General features: G+C 42.9%; 1 protein-coding gene across 5 annotated transcripts in view; it reads right to left on the reverse strand.

Moving 5' to 3' along the window:
* Nucleotides 1-27997, reverse strand: part of LOC131430115 (protein spire) — a 463276-nt gene that overhangs the window by 231210 nt on the left and 204069 nt on the right. For all 5 annotated transcript variants that reach the window (XM_058594819.1, XM_058594817.1, XM_058594818.1 and 2 more), the window contains exon 4: nucleotides 1604-1854. In XM_058594819.1, coding sequence (XP_058450802.1) covers nucleotides 1604-1854 — 251 coding nt within the window. The remainder of the gene's footprint in view (nucleotides 1-1603; nucleotides 1855-27997) is intronic.

Consider the following 27997-nt stretch of genomic DNA (forward strand, 5'->3'; position numbering starts at 1 on the left):
ATTTTCGAATGCAAAAATCGGATAGAAACATTGAGAGCAAAATGCGGACTTGTAGTTTGCAACGCATACATCGTTTAAAACCATCTTTTTGCAAGAACCGGTCAAACGAATTTCGAATACAAAAACCGGAAAAAAATTAACCGTATCTTCCAAAAGAAAACGTTTTTATCCGTTCCATTCAAAGTTTTTATTTATCCGGACAATCCGAACGTGGCCTGGAGGTTTTATTTTGGTCACAGAACCTGTTTTAATAGAAATTTTCAACCACAGCTTCACAGTATTAAGCGAAGGCACCAGTACTTCCGGCTTTAATTTAGAAGTTATACATGAAAAATGCGGTGAGCGACACTCCAGTGCTCCATGACGGAAAACTACTAGACGAATTTTCTTATCAATATTTTTAATTTTTTGCAGTGTATGTTATTTTTGCTATTTTTCGTTATTTCTGTTTTACTCTATCCAATAACTACCAAATGAACCAAAGCCGATGCATTTATTAGTATTTTATTCTGAAAATTTACAGTCACCGAATTTGTCGTCACAGCTCACAGCCAAACTTCAGATCATTCAGCCTTCCACTGCCATTTTTGGTTAAAACCGATTTCCATTTCGACCGGCTGTTCCATAAAAGACCCATATATGCGAGCTCTTTTCGGCTCTTTCTCGATTGATTCGTCCCTACAGCGGGTTATTGTTAGAAGTTGAATTAGGCTTTAATAATTTGATTAACGAGAAACGATAATATGTGTGTGTGAGCACGCGAACGACTAGTTGAAAAAGTACTTAATCTCTTCGGTCACGGTTCCTTCTCAGACCGTCCAAACAAGCTGCAGATGTGTACAAATATAGGCCCAACCGGCGGCTCTTTCAGGCCTCGTTTCTATGATCCACTCGAAAGAAAAGCAATAATATTTACTTTGAAACGGCTCAATGGAATGGCAGTGTTGAGAATTGGTGGAAAGAAAACTTTTACTTTATCTCGAAGTTATGTTATTGTTGAAAGAACTTTGGCTTGCGCCACTTCCGCCAATCGTTCGAGCCCGTCGTTTTAAGCCCCATATATGCAAGCGTGGCGGCCAAAGAAACAGAGCATCCCCATAAAGCAAACCTCACTTTCATTCGAGAGTTTGAGATTGACTCTGCCTGGCTGCGTGGGGCCGTAATAGCTAGTAACGTAGCCGAAGAATAGTGATGGCGAAAGTTATCTGGCTTGGGTTCGGTTTCGTATCAAGCTCTTGATTAAACTCAGCCTATTTTGATAGAGTTGCGTTGTGTGTGTGTAAGTGACTCATGAAAATCTCACCTGAGGCAACTAGTGAAAGATAATTAAGATTCATGACCAGGAAAGAGATAGGTGGCATTGTATTATGGACAATTAATTAAAAGACGTGAGATAATAATGGGCATATCTTACAAAGCGATGACAGGTCAATTCATTCTATCATACGCAAAGCAAATATACTGATAGCGATTGATGGCAATTTTGTATGATTCATCTAAGTTTTGTAATCCTTAGCCAAGATCAATATTATCTGGAATCATGACTTGAACCCAACAAACTGGGAGAATGTTGAAAAATTACAGAAAACAAAACTACACTCACCGCCAGTACGTGATCCAATTCTTTGGTTTCATGTTGTGATTGTTTCTTACTACTATCGATGTGTTGATGTTTTTCGCTCCCTTGTACGGCTCCCCTACGATTACCTGGAGGACCTCCATCGTTTCCATTACACTGATGCCGATGGTCAGAAGCCATCGCCAAGCCATCTACATGATCTGCCATGATGACGGCTTCATCTTCGTCGGTGATTGGTTCTTCGGAATCATGTTCGATGCCCTCATCGTCATTGTCTGAAAGCAAATGAATGGATTAGGAATGAGCTCTTTCCGATTCAACAGTAAGGTTCTCTGACGGTTTGATCAGTTGGAAACAGTTCGCAGTATAAACACCACAATCAAAACTATACACAGTATATGTCAGAAAATACAAGTGAATTGTTTAAAAGATCGCTCTTATGCGAAATGACCGTGATGACTTCATCGCGAATATGAATTTATATTAGTATTGCACGATATAACGAAGTGTAATCATTATTACAAAACGAGTGATAAGTACTTGAAGCGCTTTAAAATCGTATACCTCTGTAATCCACAAACAATCGAAATTATTATTGAAATACAAATAAACGAAAAAAGTCAAAAACTTTTTCTGCCATAGATGGTCTAACAATTCGAGGTGTACAATAAAGGCGAAATAAGAAGGACAAATCCACGTGGACGAGAAACATACAAGAAGAAAGGCTATGAGCAGTTTCCTGGATAAAATCATTAGTCGAGGCGAGCAAATTCATTTTTTTTCATTTGAAGAGTAATAAACCTTTGATTTTAGAATGAAATATTGCATGTCTCATAGTTTAAACTCCACAATATATCGCATTATTAAACTGGAAATAGGAAAAACTCATTCATTAGATTTTACAAATTATTAGGGTAGGATAGGTAGAATCTTACAAACCCGTTGCAAACAGAACTGTTAAGCAACAATCTGTGTTCCCAAATGCAAAAAACGGATTTAAAAATCCGTGATTTTACAGAAATATCTGTTCAAATTGTAGCCCTGCCTAGAAGGGTGTTGTTTGTCAATAGATTTGTAGCTCCAGTCATGCTATATGGCTTTGTGTGGTATAAATTAATTACGAAGTTTTTTTTAAAAACGCACAAACTTCACAAAATAAATATAATACCGAGACTTTGCTCTATCATGTGAAGTCCCGATCAACAAGGGATAACAAAATTGTATCTGGGGTTGTTTTGTTTTTTCTATCCAAATTAGTCATAATCTTGGCATCGTTAATAGTTAAAATAACAAAAATTCTAACTCAACTTAACCTAGGTGATAACAAAATTGTTACAAACCTTGATATGTAAAGGGTGATTTTTTAAGAGCTTGAGAACTTTTTTAAACAATAAAACGCATAAAATTTGCAAAATCTCATCGGTTCTTTATTTTAAACGTTAGATTGGTACATGACATTTACTTTTTGAAGATAATTTCATTTAAATGTTGACCGCGGCTGCGTCTTAGGTGGTCCATTCGGAAAATCCGCTTTTTTATCGACAAATTTTGTTCAGCGATGAGGCTCATTTCTGGTTGAATGGCTACGTAAATAAGCAAAATTGCCGCATTTGGAGTGAAGAGCAACCAGAAGCCGTTCAAGAACTGCCCATGCATCCCGAAAAATGCACTGTTTGGTGTGGTTTGTACGCTGGTGGAATCATTGGACCGTATTTTTTCAAAGATGCTGTTGGACGCAACGTTACAGTGAATGGCGATCGCTATCGTTCGATGCTAACAAACTTTTTGTTGCCAAAAATGGAAGAACTGAACTTGGTAGACATGTGGTTTCAACAAGATGGCGCTACATGCCACACAGCTCGCGATTCTATGGCCATTTTGAGGGAAAACTTCGGAGAACAATTCATCTCAAGAAATGGACCGGTAAGTTGGCCACCAAGATCATGCGATTTGACGCCTTTAGACTATTTTTTGTGGGGCTACGTCAAGTCTAAAGTCTACAGAAATAAGCCAGTAACTATTCCAGCTTTGGAAGACAACATTTCCGAAGAAATTCGGGCTATTCCGGCCGAAATGCTCGAAAAAGTTGCCCAAAATTGGACTTTCCGAATGGACCACCTAAGACGCAGCCGCGGTCAACATTTAAATGAAATTATCTTCAAAAAGTAAATGTCATGTACCAATCTAACGTTTAAAATAAAGAACCGATGAGATTTTGCAAATTTTATGCGTTTTATTGTTTAAAAAAGTTCTCAAGCTCTTAAAAAATCACCCTTTAAATATCAATATTATATTAAAAATTGTTACAGATTTAGTACAACTTTTTAGCGGTTATTACCCATTTTATGGGGGGAAGGCTTTATCGTGCAAATCTAAAAATAGATTTCGCGAAGTAAGATGAAATTGCATACCTTTAGGCGATTTGATTTGCGATAATAAAAAACATGAACAGTTAAGCGACTGGTTTCGAACCGGGAAGTTTTGAGTTGCCAACATACGCTACGATTGCATCAGGGCATGAGAGCCAACTGAGGTTGGGAGGATATATTGGCATCATATAATGACTAGTGTATGTCCATATTGCTACAAAAAAAACTATCGCTCTCTACCTCTTTCGTCGTTTCCTTCCAACCGGCATAGGAATGACAAAGGGGCTATTTTAGAACTATGAGAAAGCTTTTTTTGGTGCTAAAGAATGGTAGTAAATGAACGGAAATGATGAAATTCAGTGACAAAACTTATAGAATCTGAGGAAAATAACTAATGAATGATAGTTTTTCAGGTTTTTCTTCTTTGTACCAAGAGGGCCGACTTTCAAATTAAATTCGAATCAGTTCGCTCGTTAGTTGAAGTAGTGAATTGTCTGTACGTAAAGGTGTTTCGATTGGCGGGTATATTTGATTAAAATGTACACTTAATTTTCTCGGAGATGGCTGAATCGATTTTCGTAAATTTAGATTAGAATAAAAATTCGTTTGAAAGTCAGTGAAAATCAGATGAAATGTATATAACAGCGATTTAAATAGCTAGTTTTTATGATTGATGATCAACCCGTTGCCTATTAGTCACATTAGTTTGCAATATCCGCAGCCAGAAGTCCCGCAAGTATTGTTCAAAAACTATCAAAATTGAACTTTCATTCCGGTTTGATTGTTTGATATCTACCTATATTAACTCACAATAAAATGATTCAAATAGAAAGTCTCATAATGTGGGTCGGTTGCTTCAAACTCTTCATTGTAAATTTCGAATACCAGCTCATGGTTCCGGATTGGAAGTAATCAAAATACTACGAAATGAGACTTTCATAAATTTATCAGATATGGATTGATTGAACTTTTCAAATTGAAGGTATTGTGATAGATAAATCGTTTTAGATGACAACGGGCAAAATGCGATATCTGCAATTTGTAGATCTTAATAATTGATGATCTAACCAACTCATTTCGATTTTACTGATTTTTGATCCAAAATTTGTGAAAGTGATTCGATATTACTTTAGTTTGCGTTAGGCCATGAAGATATCATCAGCGCCACTAGTGAACATTTTTCAATGTAATATTAACAAAGTTTTTTATTTAGAACTACATAAAAAACATCAGATCAACATAGTATAAAGTACAGCAAGAACTAAGCATAAATCGATACGAATTTTTTAAGATTTTTTTGTCTCTATTTTCAGTACATCCGGGGTTTGTTAAACTAAAGTCGCTATTTTGAATCTGCAACTCAAAGACCTATAAATCGAGAAAGTATTGAGCTGAGTTTAGATTTTGTTTTTGAGCCCAGTTTAGATTTTGTTTACCGTTTATTGTAGCGTCACTTTTGAAGACATTTTGAAATTTTTAACACTCATCACTCCATGTTTTCGGAAACAAAAATCGGCCACCGATAAAATTGAAGAATTTAAGTATTCATTTTACACCAAGCTTGTGAAAATCATCTCTTAGGAAAAATTGCGGATTCAATGAACTGAGTCGAATGCTATATCACTATTTCCAATATTTATTAGTCTTTTGCCTTACCTTTCTTTATTCATAAGAGAAAAAGCGCAAAATCATCTTGAAAAATATTTATTTTCAATTTAAAATTAATATTTGAGTATAAACTTTACACAATTTAAGTAGGAATTACTTAGGAACGTTCTCAAATTTAAAATTTAGGCTATCAATTCAAAATCAAATATCAAATTATTGTTTTTAAAAGCATCTTCAGGTATGTGAAATTAGAAAAAAAAAGTTTGTTGCTGCTCTTTATTGAAGCATAGCATATTTCGGGTTGAAAGTCAAAAACATGATCGACAAAAGTGTTTGAACTTTTTTTTTCTCAATTCTCTAGCACAGTTTTACCTGAATTGTAACGGCCCTTAATATAATATCTGGACTTGCTATAATCTTAATAAAATCTGAATGTTTGCTTCTGATTTGGAATCATATTTATAACATAATGAGATATAAATATTAAGATCACATATAATTTTACAATATTCACATCCATCGATTGAATTTCATTCAAATATCACCACATACATTCATTGCCGTTTCAACCTTCCGAGCGAACGGACGTGATTTGGATTTACTGCGAAAGCATTGAAAACCAGTTGTGTGTGTGTGATAAAGTGGTCGGACGATATTGTGTGATAGACAATAGTGCTTTTGGGGCAGCAGGGACTATGTCTAAGGGCTTGACGACCCCTCCCCCGGCAACTGCGAGTTGTAGGGCTTGCCTAGGATGCGGTGGGGTTTGGCAGTGGGCTCTGCTAATCTCCTACAAAAAGCTGCATGTATCCGCAAGCAAGTCCTACCAAAGCGATCGTGTGCCGCTCAAAGTGCACTAGCCCAACGGGAGTGCCGACTCGGCACGTTAGGACCAACGCCAGTGAGGTCCTAACTATGGCATACTGGCTACCATACCATCCATGGATACGATACGGTAGATCGGAATATATAGAGAAACCAGGGCTGACAGCTGCGGTATTCTACTCCTTCAGTAAAGCAGGGTGGAACCGGCTTGAAATGGCGAGTAGGCTAATGCCGCAGCTGCCTTCCGTCCCATAAAACCGTGGCAGGCCTTATGGCACGCCGTCTCACTTTCAGCCACCCGGTTGGGACGACTGGGTGGAAGTAGGTTCAGATGCCCTTTTTCCTGATTTGCGCTGATCCGGCTCTGAGCGTAAAGCCAACCCTCGCATGGCCTCACTGCACCGCATAGGTAACCATGGGATCATGATAGCGACTACTTTCGGCTGGGTTTGACGGCAGCCATAAGGGGGACCCATATAAAATCATGAGTTCAACACCATCAACATCGGCGTCGAGTGAGGAGGTAAACCCTTTCGCAAGAGGGGGTTTGAGGAGGTCTCCATCCAGAACGGGTGCGAGAAAGGAGAGCGAAGCAGTAGCTGAGGAGACGAGCGACAGCAATGTCCACGTCAAACCAGCGAACCAGCCTGAGTCCCAGGAGCGAGCGAAGGAAATAATCAAGCCGAGTATGACAGCGGTCATAGAACAGCTCGACGCGATTATTGAATTCGCGCAGGAGAAATCCAACATCAGCAAGGAGCTGAAGGCGAACTTGCTGAAGCTACGTAAGGCCGTGAACGTAGCTAAAAAGGACCAAGAGGCGTTGATAGTGCGGCTAGAGGGTGGCGGAAAGTCGGAGAAGTGTTCCCAAACAGAGCCCTTCATCTTCGATACCGACAAAAAACAGGAGGCGGTCGACTATGCGCTCCGGCTCACGATTGAGCGGAATAAACAGCGCCGGAAACGCGCCAGGGATTCTCCAGGCAGTAAACGCCTGACTCCCAAGGCCAAAAGGAGCAAAGACCATGGCGGAATTGATGGGGCGAAGGAACGTGGCGAGGGGCTCAACCCAAACCTCGGCACTCGAACCCCGGATCCGAGCCATGTAAGCGAACCCGGCGAGAATCCATGGGTGAAGGTCGCGAAGAAGAAAAAGGTCCCAAAAGAGGCCGGGCCCATTCCCGTGAGGAAGGCTAGGGACAAAGGAGAGGCTTTGTTGGTTAAGGCTGACAAAGAAAAGTACGCCGATGTGCTCAAGGCCATGCGGAGCGAGGCAAAGCTAGCCGAGCTTGGCAAAGAGGTTCGCAGCATCCGTCGTACGAAGACGGGAGAGATGCTGCTCGAGCTTAAAAAGGGAGCTCAGGGCGGAACGGAGCTTGTTGCGCTTGCCCAACAAGTCCTGGGCGATACGGCCGAAGTTAGAGCCCTACGTAACGAGGTTGCACTCCAGTGCAAACGGCTGGACGAAATCGCCACCGCAGAAGAACTTGCCATGGCCATCAAGGAGCAAGGAGGTGTGGATGTCTCACGGGAATCCATCCGCATGAGGAAAGGACCACAGGGCACCCAGATAGCTACATTTAAGCTATCGGCCACGGATGCCAATAAGGTCCTCAAAGTGGGCAGGCTAAAGGTCGGATGGTCGGTATGCCCAGTGACCGCTTACCAACCGCCGGTGGTCGACATGTGCTTCAGGTGTTTCGAACCTGGCCACAAGTCGTGGAATTGCAAAGGCCCAGACCGGAGCAACCTCTGCAAGCGTTGCGGCGGCGAGGGGCACAAGGCGTATGCATGCGAAAGAACGCCACGTTGCATGCTATGCGCGAGCAAGAAGAAGGCCACAAACCACGTCATGGGCGGACCTACTTGCTCAACAAGTGGAGGGAGTAAAACAGCATGCAAGTAGTACAGCTGAACCTTAATCACTGTGCAGCTGGCCAGCAATTGCTGCACCAGTCAGTGACGGAATGGGGCATTGATGTCGCGATTCTTTCGGATCCCTATCACACACCGGTAGATAACGGGAACTGGGTGTCTGACGAAGCCAAGACAGTGGCGATCTTGACGACTGGTCGATACCCAGTGCAAGAGGTGGTGAAAACACAAGCGGAGGGAGTAGCCATAGCTAAGGTAAACGGAGTTTACTATTGTAGCTGCTACGCACCACCGAGATGGTCAATAGACCAGTTCACTCGGATGGTCGACATGTTGACCGCAGACCTGGTGAGTCGGAAGCCGGTGGTGATAGCCGGAGACTTCAATGCCTGGGCAACGGCTTGGGGCAGCCGCTTCACCAATAGGAGAGGACAGACGTTACTGGAGGCCCTCGCCAAGTTGGACGTCATGTTAGCGAATGATGGACTGAAAAGTACCTTCCAGCGGAACGGAGTCGAGTCGTTTATCGACCTGACTTTCTGTAGTCCCGGCCTAGCTGGAGATCTTAATTGGAGAGTTGATGATGGCTACACCCATAGCGACCATCTAGCCATTCGCTACACGATCGGCCAATTGGCGAGAAACACAAGGAGGAGTAATACTCCCAAAACTCTTGCGTGGAAGGTGGCTAACTTCGACCGCGAAACGTTTTGCGCTGCCCTCGAATTAGAGGAGCACAACGCGAACCTGAGAGGGGACGAGTTGGTCGCTATCTTGTCACGGGCGTGTGACGCGACCATGCCTAGAAAGGCTCAACCGAGGACCAATAGACCACCGGTCTACTGGTGGAACGAGCAAATTGCACGCCTTCGCGCATCCTGCCTCAGGGCTAGAAGAAGGATGCAAAGAGCTCGATCAGCGGAGATGAGGATGGAGAGGAACACGGCGTTCAAAGCGGCGAAGCTAGCACTAAACAAGGCCATCAGCGCAAGCAAAAGAGCCTGTTTCGACAAGCTATGCGAGGGAGCCAACTCCAACCCATGGGGCGATGCCTACAGGATGGTGATGGCCAAAACGAGAGGGGCGCTAGCACCCCCTGAACGTAGTCCGGCGAGGTTGAAGGAGATCATAACGGTCCTCTTTCCCCACCACGACACGTCCCCCTGGCAGCCAGCTCCGCTACCAGCGAATGAAGTCGTAAAGGTGACGAACGAGGAGTTGCTCACTGCGGCGAGATCGCTCGATACAAAGAAAGCCCCGGGGCCAGACGGTATCCCGAACGTGGCTCTAAAGGCGGCTATAATGACTAAACCGGACATGTTCAGGGAGGTCATACAGAGATGTCTGGACGAGCGTATGTTCCCAGACATTTGGAAAAGACAAAGGTTGGTACTATTACCGAAACCTGGGAAACCCCCAGGCGATCCTTCGGCGTATAGACCAATCTGTCTGATAGACACTGTGGGTAAGCTCCTTGAGAAAATCATCCTCAACAGGCTAGCCCCCTTCATAGAGGAGGCAGGAGGACTGTCCGGTCAACAGTACGGGTTCCGCAGAGGCAGGTCGACGGTGGCGCCATAACATCGGTGGTAACCACGGCGGAGGTAGCTATACAGCGCAAACGACGAGGGATCCGCTACTGTGCGGTAGTAACGCTAGACGTCAAGAACGCGTTCAATAGTGCTTGCTGGGCAGACATTGCTGATTCCCTACTTCGACTAGGAGTACCGGAAGGGCTGTACAAGATTCTGGAAAGCTACTTCCAGAACCGAGTATTGCTCTATGAGACCGACGAAGGCACACGTAGCACTCCAATCACGGCTGGAGTACCACAGGGATCTATCTTGGGCCCGATCCTGTGGAATATAATGTACGATGGAGTACTGAGGTTGAGGCTCCCTCCGGGTGTCAAGATAGTCGGGTTCGCGGACGACGTCACGCTGACAGTCTACGGCGAATCCATCGAAGAGGTCGAACTGAGTGCATCACACTCAATCTGCTTGGTGGAGGACTGGCTGCGTAGCAGGAAACTGCAACTCGCGCACCACAAAACAGAAGTGATGGTGGTAAATAACCGCAAATCGGAACAGGAGGCGCTGGTACATGCCGGAGACTGCGTGATCCCCTCCAAGAGATCACTGAAGCAATTGGGTGTGATGCTTGACGACAAACTCAGTTTCAGCAAGCACGTTGAATACGCCTGCAAGCGCGCATCAACAGCGATCGCGGCGCTCTCTCGTTTGATGGCCAACAGCTCGCCTGTGCGCTCCAGTAAACGAAGGTTACTGGCAGGAGTGGCAGTTTCGATCCTCAGGTACGGCAGCCCGGTATGGGCGTCGGCACTGAATGTGGAACGCAACGCACAGATGCTGGAGAGTACGCATAGACTGATGTGTCTTCGCGTAATCAGTGCATACCGCACTGTATCGAGGGATGCGGCCTGCGTGGTTGCAAGCATGATGCCTATCAGTCTGATAGTGAAGGAAGACGCGGAGCGCTACAGCATGCGAGGAGACAGGAACGCCCGTAGGGCCTCCAAAGCCGCTTCTCTACGCAGATGGCAACAAGAGTGGGACAGCTCAACCAAGGGCAGGTGGACACATCGGCTCATACCTAGGGTCTCGAGCTGGTTAGATAGACCTCACGGAGAAGTGAACTTCGGCCTGACGCAGTTCCTCACAGGGCACGGGTGCTTCAGATGGTACCTCCACAGGTTCGGCCACGCGACATCCCCTGTATGTCCTGGCTGCCCAGACGAGATCGAGACGGCTGAACACGTCTTGTTCGCATGTTCCCGTTTCGCGGCTCAAAGGAGTGAGCTACTGGAGGCATGCGGCAGGGACACCACACCGGAAAACCTGATCCAGAGAATGTGCCACTGCGTAGAGAACTGGAACGCAGTGTCGACCGCGGCATCCCAAATTGCGGGAATATTGCAGCGGAAATGGAGTGCGGATCAACAACAGGTCAGCCGCGTACCGTAGCAGGCTCAAGAGGGATCAGCGAATAAACGTCGGTCCGGGAGAACCTTCTTCGTCGGGAAGCTCTTCGTCGGAGTAGTCTAGATCCATCGTCGGGGACTAGACGAGTAGTACGTAAAACTGTTAGGATCGTCGGGGCGCCAGTGAACCGGAAGCTTTCCTCCAACCGGAATCACTGGATCGACCCAGGCATCCTCTCGGTCGGGCGTTGACGGGTATCGAAGGCGTCGGTTTCGGGAGGGCCTCCTTCGTCGGGGAACTCTCCGTCGGTGTAGGCTAGATCCTTCGGCGGGGGCTAGTCGAGTAGCCGCCACAACACCGATTCGAGTCGTCGAGGCGCCAGCGAACCGGAAGCCATGCTCCAACCGGAATCGCGGGACCGACCTCGGCACTCCATCGGGTGTCCCGTGTGGTGTAAGAGACTCGGTGTCGGGAGATTCTCCTTCGCCGGGGAAATCTCCGTCGGAGTAGTCTAGATCCTTCGTCGGGGACTAGACGAGTAAATCGTGGTGTAATACCGCTAGGATCGTCAGGGCGCCAGTGAACCGGAAGCTTTCCTCCAACCGGAATCACTGGACCGACCCAGGCATCCTCTCGGTCGGGCGTTGACGGGAATCGAAGCGTCGGTTTCGGGAGGGCCTCCTTCGTCGGGGAACTCTCCGTCGGTGTAGGCTAGATCCTTCGGCGGGGGCTAGTCGAGTAGCCGCCACAACACCGATTCGAGTCGTCGAGGCGCCAGCGAACCGGAAGCCATGCTCCAACCGGAATCGCAGGACCGACCTCGGCACTCCATCGGGTGTCCCGTGTGGTGTAAGAGACTCGGTGTCGGGAGATTCTCCTTCGCCGGGGAAATCTCCGTCGGAGTAGCCTAGATCCTTTGTCGGGGACTAGATGAGTAGATCGTCGCGTGATACCGATAGGATCGTCTGAGCGCCAGTGAACCGGAAGCCACGCTCCAACCGGAATCATTGGATCGACTTAGGCATCCTTTCGGTCGGGTCGTAGACGCGTACCGTAAGCGTCGGTTCGGGAGGACTTCCCTCGTCGGGGAACCCTCCGTCGGTGTAGACTAGATCTTTCGGCGGAGACTAGTCGAGTAGTTCCGCGACGTAGCATCAGTTTTGGGTCGTCGAGGCGCCAGTGAACCGGAAGTTACCCTCCAGCCGGCATCACTGGACCGACCTCGTCATCCAACTGGTCGATCCCTTGAGAGCAGGATGCTGATCCCCATTCTGCATAAATCTGGGGAGGGTGCTGTGAGCACCAATAGCCTTCCACCCCGAAGTAATACCTAGCGGTGGTGCCGGGGAGGTAGGGTTGGGGATCCAAGGTGTTTTAGTGGGTAGTTCCAATCAACAGTTGGGTAGTCCTGTGGAGAGTCCCACACTCCGTGCGTAAATGCATTTCACCTTGTAAAAAAAAAAAAAGACAATAGTGCTTTCTCCTCTGAGAGGTTTTTTTTTTCGCATTATATAATAGAACAGTGCCTTATTGCGAGCGGTCGATCGAAACGGTACCGTTAGCCGATTATTGTTTCGCCGATCAAGGCCAAGTGTGAGGATTATAAACAAGCGGCCATTGTGTGAGGATTATAAATAAGTGTGCCTTTTCCTCTCGAAGGTTTTTTGCACACCATCAAAGCGGCGATACGCCGATCGACGAAGTCCAGCTTGGTGTCCCCCGTTGGATCTTAGTTAAGTACCTTTACGTCGTTTATTTTTATTTCTTTATTTGACCATTATATTTCCCCCCGAATCATTTGTTTTTGCGCGGAAGTAGTTCCGCTATGCCTATTTTAAATCCTGCCCCCCCGCTCCCGATGATCAAATGGAGACTTCCCTTGTCAGTAAAAAGTCCCGCATAAAGAGCTATCCTGATGGGCTCGCACTACCGGCCGGGCCTTACGCGGTCTATTTCCGGACCAAATCAAAGGAAAAAAAACTGAATATTTTAAAAATATCGCGGGACCTGAATTCGCGATATAATACCATAAAAAGTATAGATAGAATACGGCCAGACAAGCTCAGGGTCCTGTTTACCAGCTCAAAACAGGCTAATGAGCTTGTTCAAAAGGATCCTTTTACGCTGGAGTACCGCGTCTACGTGCCAGCTCGTGAAGTCGAAATCGACGGTGTGGTCACCGATTCGAGTTTGACTTGCGAGGATATTCTTAAGTACGGGGCGGGTTGTTTTAAAGACCCCTCACTTAAGAATGTCAAGATACTGGATTGCAAGCAATTGCATTCAGTATCGATCGCCGGGGATGAAACAAAGTCTTATCCCCAATCAGACTCTTATCGTGTGACCTTCGCCGGCTCGGCATTGCCCAACTACATCCTCTTGGACCGGGTTCGTTTGCCTGTTCGTCTATTTGTACCCCGGATAATGAATTGTACCAATTGCAAACAACTGGGGCATACAGCTACTCATTGCAGTAATAAGCCACGTTGTGCTAACTGTGGGGAAGCTCATGCGGACGGCTCTTGCGGTAAGGATGCTGAAAAGTGTCTCTACTGTAAGGAGGGTCCGCATGACCTCTCTGACTGTCCCGCTTACAAACTGCGGGGAGATCGGATGAAGCGTTCCCTGAAGGAACACTCCAAGCGTTCCTTTGCCGAGATGGTTAAGAGTGCCACCCCTCCTAAACAGGCAACGAATCCATATGCCTGCTTGTCAACTGACGAGAGCGATTCTGACGACCCTTTGGAAGGTCCATCTTCAGCGGTCCCTCATAGCTGTAGGAAAAGAATGAATAAATCTTCTCATAAGCTACCTAGTAAGGGTTCGAAGGTGTCTTCCGAAGGGCTTCGAAAAGTTACAGCTAACGGGAATCGGGAAAAATCACCGAAGCAAAAAGCTCCTGGTCTCGGAAAACTCAATTCCTAGATGGAATTCCCACCGCTTCCAGGGACTAAAAAATCCCCAAGCGTCCCTGAAAATCCACCAGAGAACCAACTAGGTGCTGGACTTATAAAGTTCTCTGATGTTGTGGACTGGATTTTTACAACTTTCAATATTTCAGACCCTCTTAGAAGCATTTTAATTGCTTTCATGCCAACAGTAAAAACATATTTGAAGCAGTTGACTGCAAATTGGCCCCTTCTTTCAGCGATTGTATCTTTCGATGGCTAAATCATCCACCGAGGTCACGGATCTAATCACTGTTTTACAGTGGAATTGCAGAAGTATTATCCCAAAAATAGATTCATTTAAATTTCTAGTAAACAATCTGAAATGTGACGCATTTGCATTGTGCGAAACTTGGCTAACTTCTAAAATACCCTTAAACTTTCACGATTTTAACATTATTCGTCTGGATCGAGATAATCCCTATGGAGGAGTACTTTTGGGGATCAAAAAGTGCTATTCTTTCTATCGCATTAACCTCCCCTCGATACCAGGTATTGAAGTTGTCGCATGTCATGTTACAATCAAAGGTAAGGACCTTTGCATTGCTTCCATCTACATTCCCCCAAGAGCCTCGGTTGGGCATCGGTGGCTCAGTGATATCGTAGAGCTCCTTCCTGCACCGACGGTGGTTTTAGGAGACTTTAACTCACACGGTACGAGATGGGGCTGTCTTCACGATGATAACAGTTCAACTATGATCCATGATATCTGCGACAACTTCAATATGACAATCTTGAATACGGGAGAAATGACACGGATTCCTGCACCACCAGCAAGACCAAGTGCGCTGGATTTATCCCTTTGCTCGACATCGCTACGGTTGGATTGCACGTGGGAGGTAATTCCTGATCCCCACGGTAGCGATCATCTACCGATCGTAATATCAATCACCAGCGGCTCAAAACCATCGAAGACAATCAATGTTTCGTATGACCTCACACGAAATATTGATTGGAATAGCTATGCGACCTCGATATCTGAGAAACTTGAAAGAACTCAACAACTTCCTCCGGAGGAAGAGTACACGTTTTTGGCTGGCTTGATTATCGACACCGCGACTCAAGCTCAGACGAAACGTGTACCCGGCGCGAAAACTAACATCCGTCCTCCCAACCCGTGGTGGGACAAAGAGTGCATAAATTTAAACGCGGAGAGAGCCTCCGCGTACAAAATATTCAGAAAAAATGGAACACCTGATAATTACCGGAATTACGCGGCGTTAGACGTTAAAATTAAAAACTTGATTAGAGGTAAGAAACGCGGTTACTGGCGTCGGTTTATAGACGGCTTAACGAAAGAAACATCTATGAGTACTCTTTGGAACACAGCCCGACGAATGCGCAATCATAACACCGTGAATGAAAGCGAGGAATATTCCAACCGCTGGATATTCGATTTCGCTAAAAAAGTATGCCCAGACTCTGTTCCGGAACAGAAGATCATCCGCGCCGCGACACCAAATACAAACGAAACACCGTTTTCGATGGTAGAGCTCTCACTTGCACTCTTGTCATGTAACAATAAAGCCCCGGGATTAGACAGAATAAAATTCAACTTGTTGAAAAATCTGCCAGACCCCGCCAAAAGGCGCTTGTTGAATTTATTCAATAAGTTCCTTGAGGACAACATTGTTCCACATGACTGGAGACAAGTGAAAGTGATCGCCATTCAAAAACCAGGAAAATCAGCCTCCGATCACAATTCGTATCGGCCGATTGCTATGCTTTCCTGTATCCGGAAATTGTTCGAAAAAATGATTCTCTTCCGTCTAGACAATTGGGTCGAAACTAATGGCTTACTTTCAGATACACAGTTTTCCTAGACATTAAGGGGGCTTTTGACTCAGTTTCTATAAATATCCTATCTGAGAAGCTGCATCAGCATGGTCTTTCGCCAGTTTTGAACAACTTTTTACATAATCTATTGTCTGAGAAACACATGTATTTCGCGCATGGTGATTTGTCGACAATACGATTCAGTTACATGGGTCTTCCTCAGGGCTCATGCTTAAGCCCCCTTCTATACAATTTTTACGTAAACGACATCGATAAATGTATCAACACATCTTGCACGCTAAGACAACTTGCCGACGACAGCGTTGTGTCTATTATAGGACCCAAAGCTGGCGATCTGCAAGGGCCGTTACAAGATACTCTTGTCAACTTATCCACATGGGCTCTTCAAATGGGTATCGAATTCTCTACGGAGAAAACTGAGCTGGTTGTATTTTCGAGAAAGCGAGAACCAGCACAATTACAGCTTCAACTAGGGGGTGAAACCATAGCTCAGGTCTTCACATTTAAATATCTCGGGGTCTGGTTCGACTCCAAAGGCACCTGGGGATGTCACATTAGGTATCTGAAAAGAAAATGCCAACAAAGAATCAACTTTCTTCGTACAATAACCGGGTCGTGGTGGGGTGCCCATCCAGGAGACCTGATCAGGCTGTACCAAACAACGATATTGTCCGTGATGGAATACGGATGCTTTTGCTTCCGATCCGCGGCGAACACTCATTTCATCATGCTGGAAAGAATTCAGTATCGTTGTTTGCGTATTGCCTTGGGTTGCATGCAATCGACTCATACGATGAGCCTCGAAGTGCTGGCGGGTGTTCTCCCATTGAAAAACCGGTTCTGGGATCTCTCATATCGTTTGCTCATTCGATGCGACATTTTGAATCCTCTGGTGATTGAAAATTTCGAAAGGTTAGTTGAGCTTAATTCTCAAACCCGTTTTATGTCCTTGTATTTTGATTACATGGCTCAGAATATTAATCCTTCTTTGTTTGTTTCCAACCGTGCTCATTTCTTGGATACTTCTGATTCTACTGTGTTTTTCGACACATCCATGAGAGAAGAAATTCGTGGAATTCCGGCTCACGTGCGCCCTCAAGTGGCCCCAAATATTTTTTATAATAAATTTAGAACAGTCAACTGTGAAAAGGTGTTTTACACTGACGGATCAAACATCAACGAGTCCACAGGCTTCGGCATCTTCAATCAAAACATCACCGCTTCTTACAAACTCAGTGATCCGGCTTCAGTTTACGTCGCAGAATTAGCTGCTATTAAGTACACCCTCGAGATCATTGAAACGTTGCCCAAAGACCATTACTTCATTGTCACGGACAGTCTAAGCTCAATAGAAGCTCTTCGGGCAATGAAGCCAGGAAAGTATCCCCCATATTTCCTGGGGAAAATACGGGAACATTTGAGTACTTTATCTGAACGGTCTTATTTAATATCGTTAGTCTGGGTCCCTTCGCATTGTTCCATTCCGGGCAATGAAAAGGCAGACTCATTGGCTAAAGTGGGCGCATTGGAAGGTGATATTTATGAAAGACCAATCTGCTTCAATGAATTTTTCAGTATTTCTCGTCAGAAAACTCTCGAAAGTTGGCAAACTTCATGGACGAATGACGAACTGGGACGATGGCTACACTCCATTATCCCTAAGGTATCAACGAAACCTTGGTTCAAGGGGATGAACATGAGTCGTGATTTCATTCGCGTTATGTCACGGCTCATGTCAAATCACTATACATTCAACGCACATCTCCGGCGTATCGGGATCGTGGAGAACGGGCTCTGCACCTGTGGCGACGGTTATCAGGACATCGAGCATGTCGTGTGGTCGTGCGTAGAGTATCGCGACGTCGAAGCTACTGGAATCCCTCAGGGCCCGAGGTAGACCGCCTGAGGTTCCGGTCCGGGATGTGTTGGCGAGTCGGGATAGTTCATATATGCTTCTCATATACCAGTTTCTCAAACACATTAATATACAAGTGTAATCTGTTACATCTGGCTTAGAAAGTTCCTCCTATTTATCGACGTTGTTTCAACTGTGGCTAAGATTAATCTTCACCTGCAGGTTCGACACTAACTTCCGCCGATTATCCCGATTCCTCATCTGTCCACCATCTTCATCGGAACAAACAAGATCTTTTTGCTGTCACTAACCTTCGCTTCCCCCCTCCCCGTCTCTTCACCATCTCGATGTCAACTAATTAGATCTCTGTCGTTTTAGTCATTTCATTCCCATATCCCCTTTTTACTCCGTTTTCCGCAATATTTACTTCGCTATATTTTTTTTTTTCATTTTCTTCTGTAACAACACCATCATCGCCCACGGAAACTTATCAACAGCATGCGGGCCACCCGCCGGGTATTCGTAACCTGGGGGTGTTTCCCGCGGACCCACACGGACCGAAGAATGCGGCCAACATGAATATTCACCAACGCCATATGGAAGACTCTCATGAAATATTCAATTCACCGGCCGATCACCACATGAAGGCTGGATCTGCCAAAGTCAACCACTGCGACCCAAATATGACATTACTTAATGATACAACCCTAGTTTCAAGTTAGTCGTAAATTTTAAATTAGTAAAAGCCCTTGGCATCTTAGAGCTTAAGCAGTGTGCCTTAAACATTATATTCTTGAATAAAAAAAAAAAAAAAATATCACCACATTGAATACGTTTGAGATTTTTCTTCTTTGTGGATTTTTCTGACAAAAGGATCGTAGAACCAACAAAACACTTAGAATCGGTTGCGAAGTCTGATTAGATTGGAAATTCTAACGGAGCTTAATAATTTAAACCACATTCGAAGCCTTTTTGCAAACAAACTAAGGTTCTTAAGAAACCACGGAAACCAATTCCTGCTCTCGAAAAAGGAAATCAAATACTTCTTACAAACAGCGAAAAAACTAAAAAAAAACTTGCTCATCAGTTCGAGAGTGTCCACAATTTAATTTCAACCATTAGGAAACTTGAGCATATGAAGACTTCCGGCAATGATGTGTTTTTTAAAATATTCTTATTGAAAATTCTCCCGATGTTGCCTTGAGACTCTTGATTCAAATTTTCAAGTGTATAGTATTAGCTTACTTCTCAAAGAGATGGAAATATGCTAAAGTGATTCCTATCCTCAAATACGATAAAAACCACGAAAGAAACATCCATTAGTCGACCGCTCAGTTCACTTCTATTAATACTCTTGAGCAATCAGAACTAAATGGCTCAAGTAACACGTTCCTGTAGTTTAATGGCCTAATCTGTATGACAAAAAACATACTTTCAATGATCACTTAGAATGAATACAGGAAAGATAAGAATCCAGAAATCACTTAGAATGAGTCCAGGAAAAGACAGCCAAGTACTGTATTGTGTAGTGAACAATAGAACGATCTCGAAATGAGTGAACCAAACGAACAAAAGCTACCGCGCTACGAAAGAATACAATTATTGTTGACTTCAGGTAGTGCGAAATTCGACCTTTGGTACGAGAACATGAAGGTTTGCTTAGAGAGCGAATGCATCTTGATATTAAACGTGTGCATTTACTTCAATGCAACAAGATAAATAATGTTTTTTACATCCAGTTTTATAAAGAGTCGGATGCAATTCAATTCGCTAAAGACAATAACAATGAGCACAATGTGGAGCATGAAAACATCAAGTACAACATACCAGTATAAATGGAAGATAGTGCTATAGAAGTGCGTGTGCACGATCTTCCCTCAAGCATCTGTGATCCTTATATTCGCAAAACTATGTCCCAGTATGGAGAGATTCTTTTCATCGAAAAAGAAAAGTGGATGATTTTTTCCCCAGTATTCTAAATGGCATACGTTTTTTACGCATGCGCTTAAAGAAGGCTATACCGTCTTATTTGATTTTCGGCCAAGATACAAAAGTTCCATGCAAATCACTTGTTACCTATGACAATCAGATGGCCACATGTCAACATTGCCAAAAAGCTGTTCACTACGGTAAGCCATGTGAAAAACTGGACAAGAAGACATCTGCACCAAATGACAACAGCGCTCACGCCACACCAACCAAAAAAAAACAGTACATCGGAAACAGCCATCAATAACAATGAGGCATCCTCCTTAACGAAACCACAAATAAAAGTAACAACGATGACTCCACCAACAACAGTGACACCGAACCAATGGATGGAAACGAGAATAGCGATCCACTGATCCCCCTTATATTGCTGGATGCAATGAAAACGCTTTTCCTCTTAGGAAAAAGATGACAACTAGATCCAACCTTAAGAAAAAAAAAATTTTATTAGTGGTAAACAGCCAAGTCAAGCTTAAGTGCATATGAGCCGAAATAAAAAATCCTGTAAAAAAACATCGGCTCGATGTACGAGATCTCGAAGAATAAAATCTCTTTTTTATATCTATAATGTCTATACAAACTTGTCATGAATACATTTGCTTTGCACTTTTCTCAGATAGATTTTTTCAAATGAAAAAATAAACACTATTTGAGACTTATGGCCCATCTGTTGACCACTTAAAGTTTACTGCCCGCTAAAAATAAGATTGCGCCCACAGGTGGGCGATAGGGACCAGTTTGGGCATCACTGATGTAAATAATTGGGCAAATTCACCACAACAGACTGAACACACCTGAGTTTTTTGTTGAATTGACCGAGGTCGATAATGGTTTGAAATATTTTCCCGAATCTAGAAACTCATTGAAAAAATGCTGCAGTGAGAGAAAAACTTATCCAGCTGGGTTCGACTGAAATAATCTGAAAACCCTATCTTACTTATTACATTGTACGCCTTTCACGAATAATCTAGAATCGCCAACGGCAATTTTGGCTGAACAATTTCAGAACAGATAATATCGTTGAACTTACACGCCCGCCATGAACTTTCGATCACTGATCTATTATGACTAACAAACGAAGGAACGAAACGATCGAACGAACCAACGGAGGAATTAAATATCAAGTGTGAAAAGGCCACCCTTTGGAGGTACACTTTTTATGCATAATGAAAATAAACCAGGTGCGCCCAAATCGGAACAAGCACTTATGCCACTGAATGCCTATGTCTCTGCGATGGTTAATTCGTGCAGCTACTAAATGGAGATTTATGGAGCCGCTAGCTTGTCAGTTTCAATCCGTCGTCCGTCCGGGAGCCCACTGCGATTGACAGAAAGTTCATGCACTGCACAATGGGTCATGGATTTAAGTGCTATTTTATATCTTTAAATTTCAAATTCTTGACCCAACTCATTTTCAATTCGATAAGACGATATTCTGCATGGGAAACGCCTCAACCACATCTTCTCAATCGTTAGTTCCGACTGCAATTTTGCACTTTATGATACATTTTTCCAACTCACTGTGCAGCATAAGTCCAACCGAGCCGACCGTCATTGCGCGTGAGCATATTTAATTTAGTTTCCATGTTTGCGGATCAAGCCCCCAAGTGCACTTAGAAGCTTCAACAAAACCGCAACGGTATTGGCGCGAGATAGATCTTGATACGGTTGAAGGTCGCCCGGCAGGGAGTTTAACTTTTAAAATCCCGCTTGCCAACCAAACGTGGGATGCTGGGTGCCAGTGCGCTTATTCACCTGCGGTAAGTTATGCATTGGAAGCATAACGTATGCTGTGAATTAACATATAAGACCTATAGAAAAAAGCTGACCGCGATCCATTAAGTCACGATCTATTGGTTGGCCATCGCTTGCTGAAAGTGCTCTTCAACTGACATACTCTCGCATATGGGGGAGTTGCTGTTCTCAGCTTCTGATACGTATCTGGGCAAAAATCTCGAACTAATTGCAGTCATAAAGCTGTCAACTACCGTTTTCTTTTCGCTCGCCAACGACTGCGCTGACCAGAAGTCACGAGTTTGGCCGCACAGCTGTTCGCGCCTGTCTTCACGGGAATTGAGAAACGGGAGATCTCTGCACGCTGACCAGGGCGTTCTTTTCTTCCCATCCAAGAACATAAGGCTTCCTCCCGGGTATCAGTTTCCGGAAATCTCCAGGTGGCAATCGTAGCTCGTCATAAATAGTTTGCTGATTTCGTTTACATGGATCAGTGAATGTACACTTCAGTCTGCCTTGAAATAGTAAGACTCGAAATAAGCTTCACGCTTCGTGAGTCGAGATCTGTTTGTGTTATTGTACTTTTATCTTTTGATCTTTTGCTTAGTGTGTAGTCGCTACTACAAATCTTTCTCGCAGTAAATTGCTTTTCCGTTTGCTATTATACTTGGATGCCGAAGGAAGTAGTCATTGAGTGCTTGTTATGTTTCTGCAAATCAGAGTTTAAAATTCGGTATTCCTACCGGATTCGGCTGTTGAAAAGTTACATTGAAAACAATCTTTTGATTCGACGAAACATTTGGTTGAATTGAAAACCTTTGGTCAAAATGACAGGTGTTGCTCACAGATTCTATTCTAGCACAAATTTCCATTCACTCGATCAGGGGTTCCCAAAGGGGTCGATATAGACCCCTTGGAGTCGATATTCTTTTTGCGGTGGTCGACGTAAATGAAAACTGACTATGGAGGTAGACGAGGTCTAGAAATTGACCCCCCTATTGTTTGATATAAGTTGTTATTTGAAATATTTACGCTTAAAAAGTTGTGTTTATTTGACCATCCGCAGAAATTGGTAAGTAGTTTACATCAATATTAAAAAAGCAAGAAATTCAATTTTAATTTTAGTAAAGGGGTCTATGACCCAAAATAGTTTGGGAACCCCTGCACTAGATGTTTCTTTTGATTAACCCGTACCTCAAAATTAATAGCAAAAAGATTCTCATACATCAATTTGCTAGACGTCTTCTGAACTAACTAAATTCACACAAAAACGAAACGACAAGATGGGTCATATTTTTTCAAAGTTTCTTTATCACATTTATTTTCCCCTGCTTTTTATGTAGGATTTGCTACAGGTGGACAGAAGATAAATTCTTACTGATGCGCAGAAGCAACTTTTTCTACGGCATTATCATACCACCATAGAGTGCAAATCGGCTCGATACTAAAAAATTGAAGCCAAGAATAAAATTGCGACAGAGCCTATATTTACTGTGCAAAATGGTGGGGTATTTTTTTCATGCATGACGCGAAGCCTCTCTCTACCGACCAAATGAATGAAATGCGTGGCGTGAAGCAACGATCAAAACCGTCGACCGTGTTAGCGGAAACAAGAGGATGACATCAATATGGCAAGCTGTGATTGACTGGTGCTGACATAGCACAATTCCTGCAGGTTTTTCAACAGTGTACTACTGAAATACTGTCATGTTGTTGCAATACACGTTTAAATTATGAAATTTCGAACCGATTGATAGTTATATTATATAAATTCGTCCACAGGTCACCGCGTTATAAGCTATAACTTTTTTCTTACTTTGGCCTTGATTGGAAATTATAGTCATTTTGGTTTTGGTACCTCGTGGGTACCGATTTGTGCAGAAGTGCACATGACTGTTTTGATTATTTTACGTTTCGCATTCAGCTCATCAGTGCATTAGCAGATTATGTTGACTGCTAATGCCACCTCGCGGATCAACATGATCCGCTAAGCAGACGTAAAATCATTGCTATTTACAATGACTTATTTACACCGAAGTGCTACGTCTATCCTGACGTCCCAGGCGAAAACGAATTTACGACTTTATGGCCGCAAACATATTTTAGTCATTTTGGTTTTGGTACCTCGTCAGGATAGACGTAGCACTTCGGTGTAAATAAGTGCATTGTAAATAGCAATGACTTTACGTCTGCTTAGCGGATTATGTTGATCCGCGAGGTGGCATTAGCAGTCAACATAATCTGCTAATGCACTGATGAGCTGAATGCGAAACGTAAAAATTATAATTAATTATAATATAATTAATTATACAGAGTCCGCCATGTAAACATGCAATAAAACACAAACGGTTCATCCGATTTCAAAATTTATTTTTTCATATTAAAGTACAATCCTTCCGGTTAATTGTGGAATATAATTTCATTCAAATGGTTTTTTATTACATTTTCAATTGTATGCAGTTTTATTTCAGCTATGGCTGCACGAATGTTGTCCTTCAAGGCTTGAATTGTCTCTGGCTTGTCCACATAACACTTATCTTTGACAGCCCCCCACAGATAATAGTCTAACGGCGTCAAATCACAGCTCCGAGGCGGCCAAAAGACATCCGAATTTCGACTGATAATTCGATCTTCGAAGACTGTGCGCAGAAGATCGATCGTAGCGTTGGCTGTGTGGCACGGAGCGCCGTCTTGTTGGAACCAAATGGTGTCCAAGTCTTCCTCTTCAAGCAAAGGGAAGAACCAATCGCTAATCATGGCGCAGTAGCGCTCGCCATTCACCATGGCGACGGCTCCTACCTCATTTTCGAAGAAAAATGGCCCAATGATGCCGCCAGACCAAAATCCGCACCAAACCGTCACTCTCTGAGGATGCATCGGCTTCTTCATGATAACGTGCGGGTTTTCCGTCCCTCAGATGCGACAATTTTGCATATTAACATACCCGCTGAGATGAAAATGTGCCTCATCCGAGAAGATGATTTTTTGACCAAAATCGGCGTCTTCTTCAAGCTGATTTTCAAAGTAAAACGCGTATACACAACCATTTTCGTTCAGCGGAAGGATAAAACTAAGTGTCTGTCAAATCAGATGTGACATTAAGGTTACCAATGTCGAAATAACCGCTAGTTAAAAAAAATGTTAGATGGCGGACCCTGTCATTACATCCGGATCTGGCTTTCCGTTCGGAATAACAAAGCAATGAGCGTCAGAAATGTCAAACCGTCTTCAAAAGCTCACCAGTGCGAACATGCGGTGGTACGGAATAAGAAAACACAACACCGCCTCTACGAACGAAGCACGCTGTGTATGGTGTTGGATTTCTTACATGCGATAAAAAACAAGCGAGTCCATCGGCACCGAGTACACATGAGTCCGAATTTCCAACCGTTTTAAAGGAAATAAAATCACGACACAGGCACGAATGTCTGTTACCGGTGTGCGATTTTCGTTGAGTACGGTGCAGAGGTAAAGACACGATAATAAAAGATGAAAATGTCTAATCTTCAAATAGTTGACGACACAAATAAGTACGAAATTTTCAAAGCAGATTGCAAAACTATTCGAACTTGTAGGCTTGGCTATTTAATAGCCCTAAAAACTGACTGCAACTTCTACAGTCTCCCGATTCCGGTTACGGAAACAGTTATTCAAACTGTCCAATATGAAACTTGCATCGATTTCACGTGAAATGGGGATAGGTGGATTAAACAGTATCTTATGCTTATGTTAGGTGTAATTAGTTGGGTAAAGTGGAAAAAATTTTGATATTTTTTAAATGAATCAACTCACAATACTCTTCGGGAATGTGGGTAAGTCATTGCAGTACGACTGAGAAACATATTTTTTATTGACTCTGATAGAAGTAATGGAAATTTATTGATAAGAACCAATTTTCAAAACGACCACATTCATGACACAATGCCCACATTCAGGACACAAATCAGCAGCCGTAAAAAATGTTTCACAACAATGCGTTATGTCCCTTGAAATGTCGAAATATTATTTTCATCAATCAACTAATTGCAATTGGGAGCCAACATTTTCAATCTTCCTAAAGCTACATTTTGTTTGAATAATCGTTATAAAACTATAAAATAATACTTTGAAACGAATCATACTGCCTAATTGAGAGCAGGGCATAATGTCCATAAAGTGACTAATATATCACTTGAAACTTTGACCCCTTCTTCAGAAAATTAGAAAAGAATATCGATAGACTTCAATCCTAACATTGCACATCCATGAATATCCAAATTAAGAAAATTTGGTTAGGAGTTAGTATTCGGCAGTATGGTCTAACAATCGAAAACTTTACTGGGTTCCACCCATACCCGTACCCGACCCGAACCCGAAAACAAACCGAAACCCGACCAAATTTTTCAACTCGAACCCGACCGTTGAAAATGAAAAAATCGGCACCCTTTTTCTGTACCCGAACCCGACCAAAACTCGTCGGATTCGGGTTTGGGTCGGGTTTCGGGTACAAATATTCGATACCCGACCATCTCAAATGTATATGTAATTTCCGTACGGATATACAATCTAACAGAAAGCATGCACAAATTAGTTCAATTAATGACACGTTCACATATAACAACGAAATGTACCAATATGCTCAATAAACCGCTATTGAATCCCATCCCAATCCGACTTCCGGTTCCGGAATTACAGAGTGATATGCACCAAAATCATGAAAAATATTGTCACTCACTTTTCACAGAGATGGCGTGACACAAATTTAGATTCAAACGAAAGGTCTTATGAATCTCTAGCTCGCTATTGAATTTTATTTTTATCCGACTTCCGGTTTCAGAATTACAAGACAATATGTGCAAATCTATGAGAAAACGCCCATTCAATTTTGTCGGAAATTTCTCAACCACTAAGTTTTACAAACTAAGATACAAATAAAAGGTGATGACGAAACGAGGTGCAAATTTTTATAAAACCTACTGTTAAATTCATCTAGTTGGCAGATCTTGTTAGTTAGTGGATATATAAATCTACTTTGGGACTACAAGTCCCCGGTTCCCGCTTCCGAACGCACACGTAATAGTGGAGAAAAGCTTTTAAATACGAAACTAACTTCGATTTCTCAGCACAGGTCTAACCGATATCCACAAATCATGATTCAAATTAAAGCTCTCAGTGTCTTAAAAGATACGGTGCAATTTCATCTAGTTCCGTCTTCCGGTTCCGAAATTAATATGAGAAAGGCATATCATTATACAACTAGGGGGATTAAAAAAGGTTTTTAACTATAAGGTCATTCGCCTCTTCTGACCAGAAAAACTTTCTCAGCCAAGGTGCGGTGTTGAGAATTGAACCCGAGAGGGCTGCGTGTATCAATTCATCTCCCATTACACTATACTCGCCCCCTGAAATTTAAATTTGATGTTTGGATTTAAACCAATTTAAACAAGAAAATACAATCCGGGTTTATCAAAATTTCATATTCACTTTCATCGTGTCTTTCAATAGGGTAAGAATTCGTAAAATTCCCCTAAAAGTTTACTGTTTTTATCTTTTGTGTTGCTAATTTGGTTCTAGTTGATCTGAAAAATAATTTTCCAAAAGAAACATTCGAATTTTTTTCTTCTAAACGTTATTGTAAAAAGGAAAATTTTCGTCACATTTTCGACAAAATCATGTCATTCTTCAACAAATGAACATATTAGAATGAACTTTCACAGATCACAGATAATACAATAAACTTAAACTGGTTGTATGAAAATAACGAGCAATTTTTTTTATTATTATTGATTATTTTATACAATTTTCAAATGATTAACTTTTCTTTAATGTCCTGGACCTTTGAAAAATATGGAAAAAAATCATAACACAATAGTACATAGTAGAATCTAGATCCGTTTCGTGGGTCGTGATAAAAAATATGGCACGTGCAATGGTGATACTTAATGGAAAATCAATTCCACGATTGTTACAATCGTGCGGATCTAGTGGTTGTATTGTTTTAATGATTTTCGCCCATTTTACAGGGGTAACTCATGTTTTTTTTAGTTTTTGTTTTATAATGGCACTTTATCATAGTAAAAGCGCAATCTAGTTATATTAGTGATTTTCGACAGTCAGTAATGTTTTAAGGATGATATCAACTCCAATGTTGAGCTCTGGAAAAAAATTTTCAACAAAGAGAGTGTTACCTTGCTCTATTTATTCGATCTTCGATGGAAACGTTTCGTAGAATCGAATGGTTTTCACTCATTTAGACTTATTTGTTGCAATACAACTTATTCTGCAAGTTAACATAAATATGATATTGCAAAGGCAAAATACAAAACTTATAAACGAACTACATTTTAATATCCACGCAATAAATCATACGATAGTTAATTCGATAACATCCTCTCGGTGTTAAAACGCATACGACGCTATAACAAGGTTCGTTCAGCACATCACTACTTTTTTATTCCGTTGGAAAATGAACCTGTCAGTCAGTTACTGTTTGTGAG

This window comes from Malaya genurostris, chromosome 2, assembly GCF_030247185.1.
Source record: "Malaya genurostris strain Urasoe2022 chromosome 2, Malgen_1.1, whole genome shotgun sequence".
Classification (NCBI taxonomy): Eukaryota; Metazoa; Arthropoda; class Insecta; order Diptera; family Culicidae; genus Malaya; species Malaya genurostris.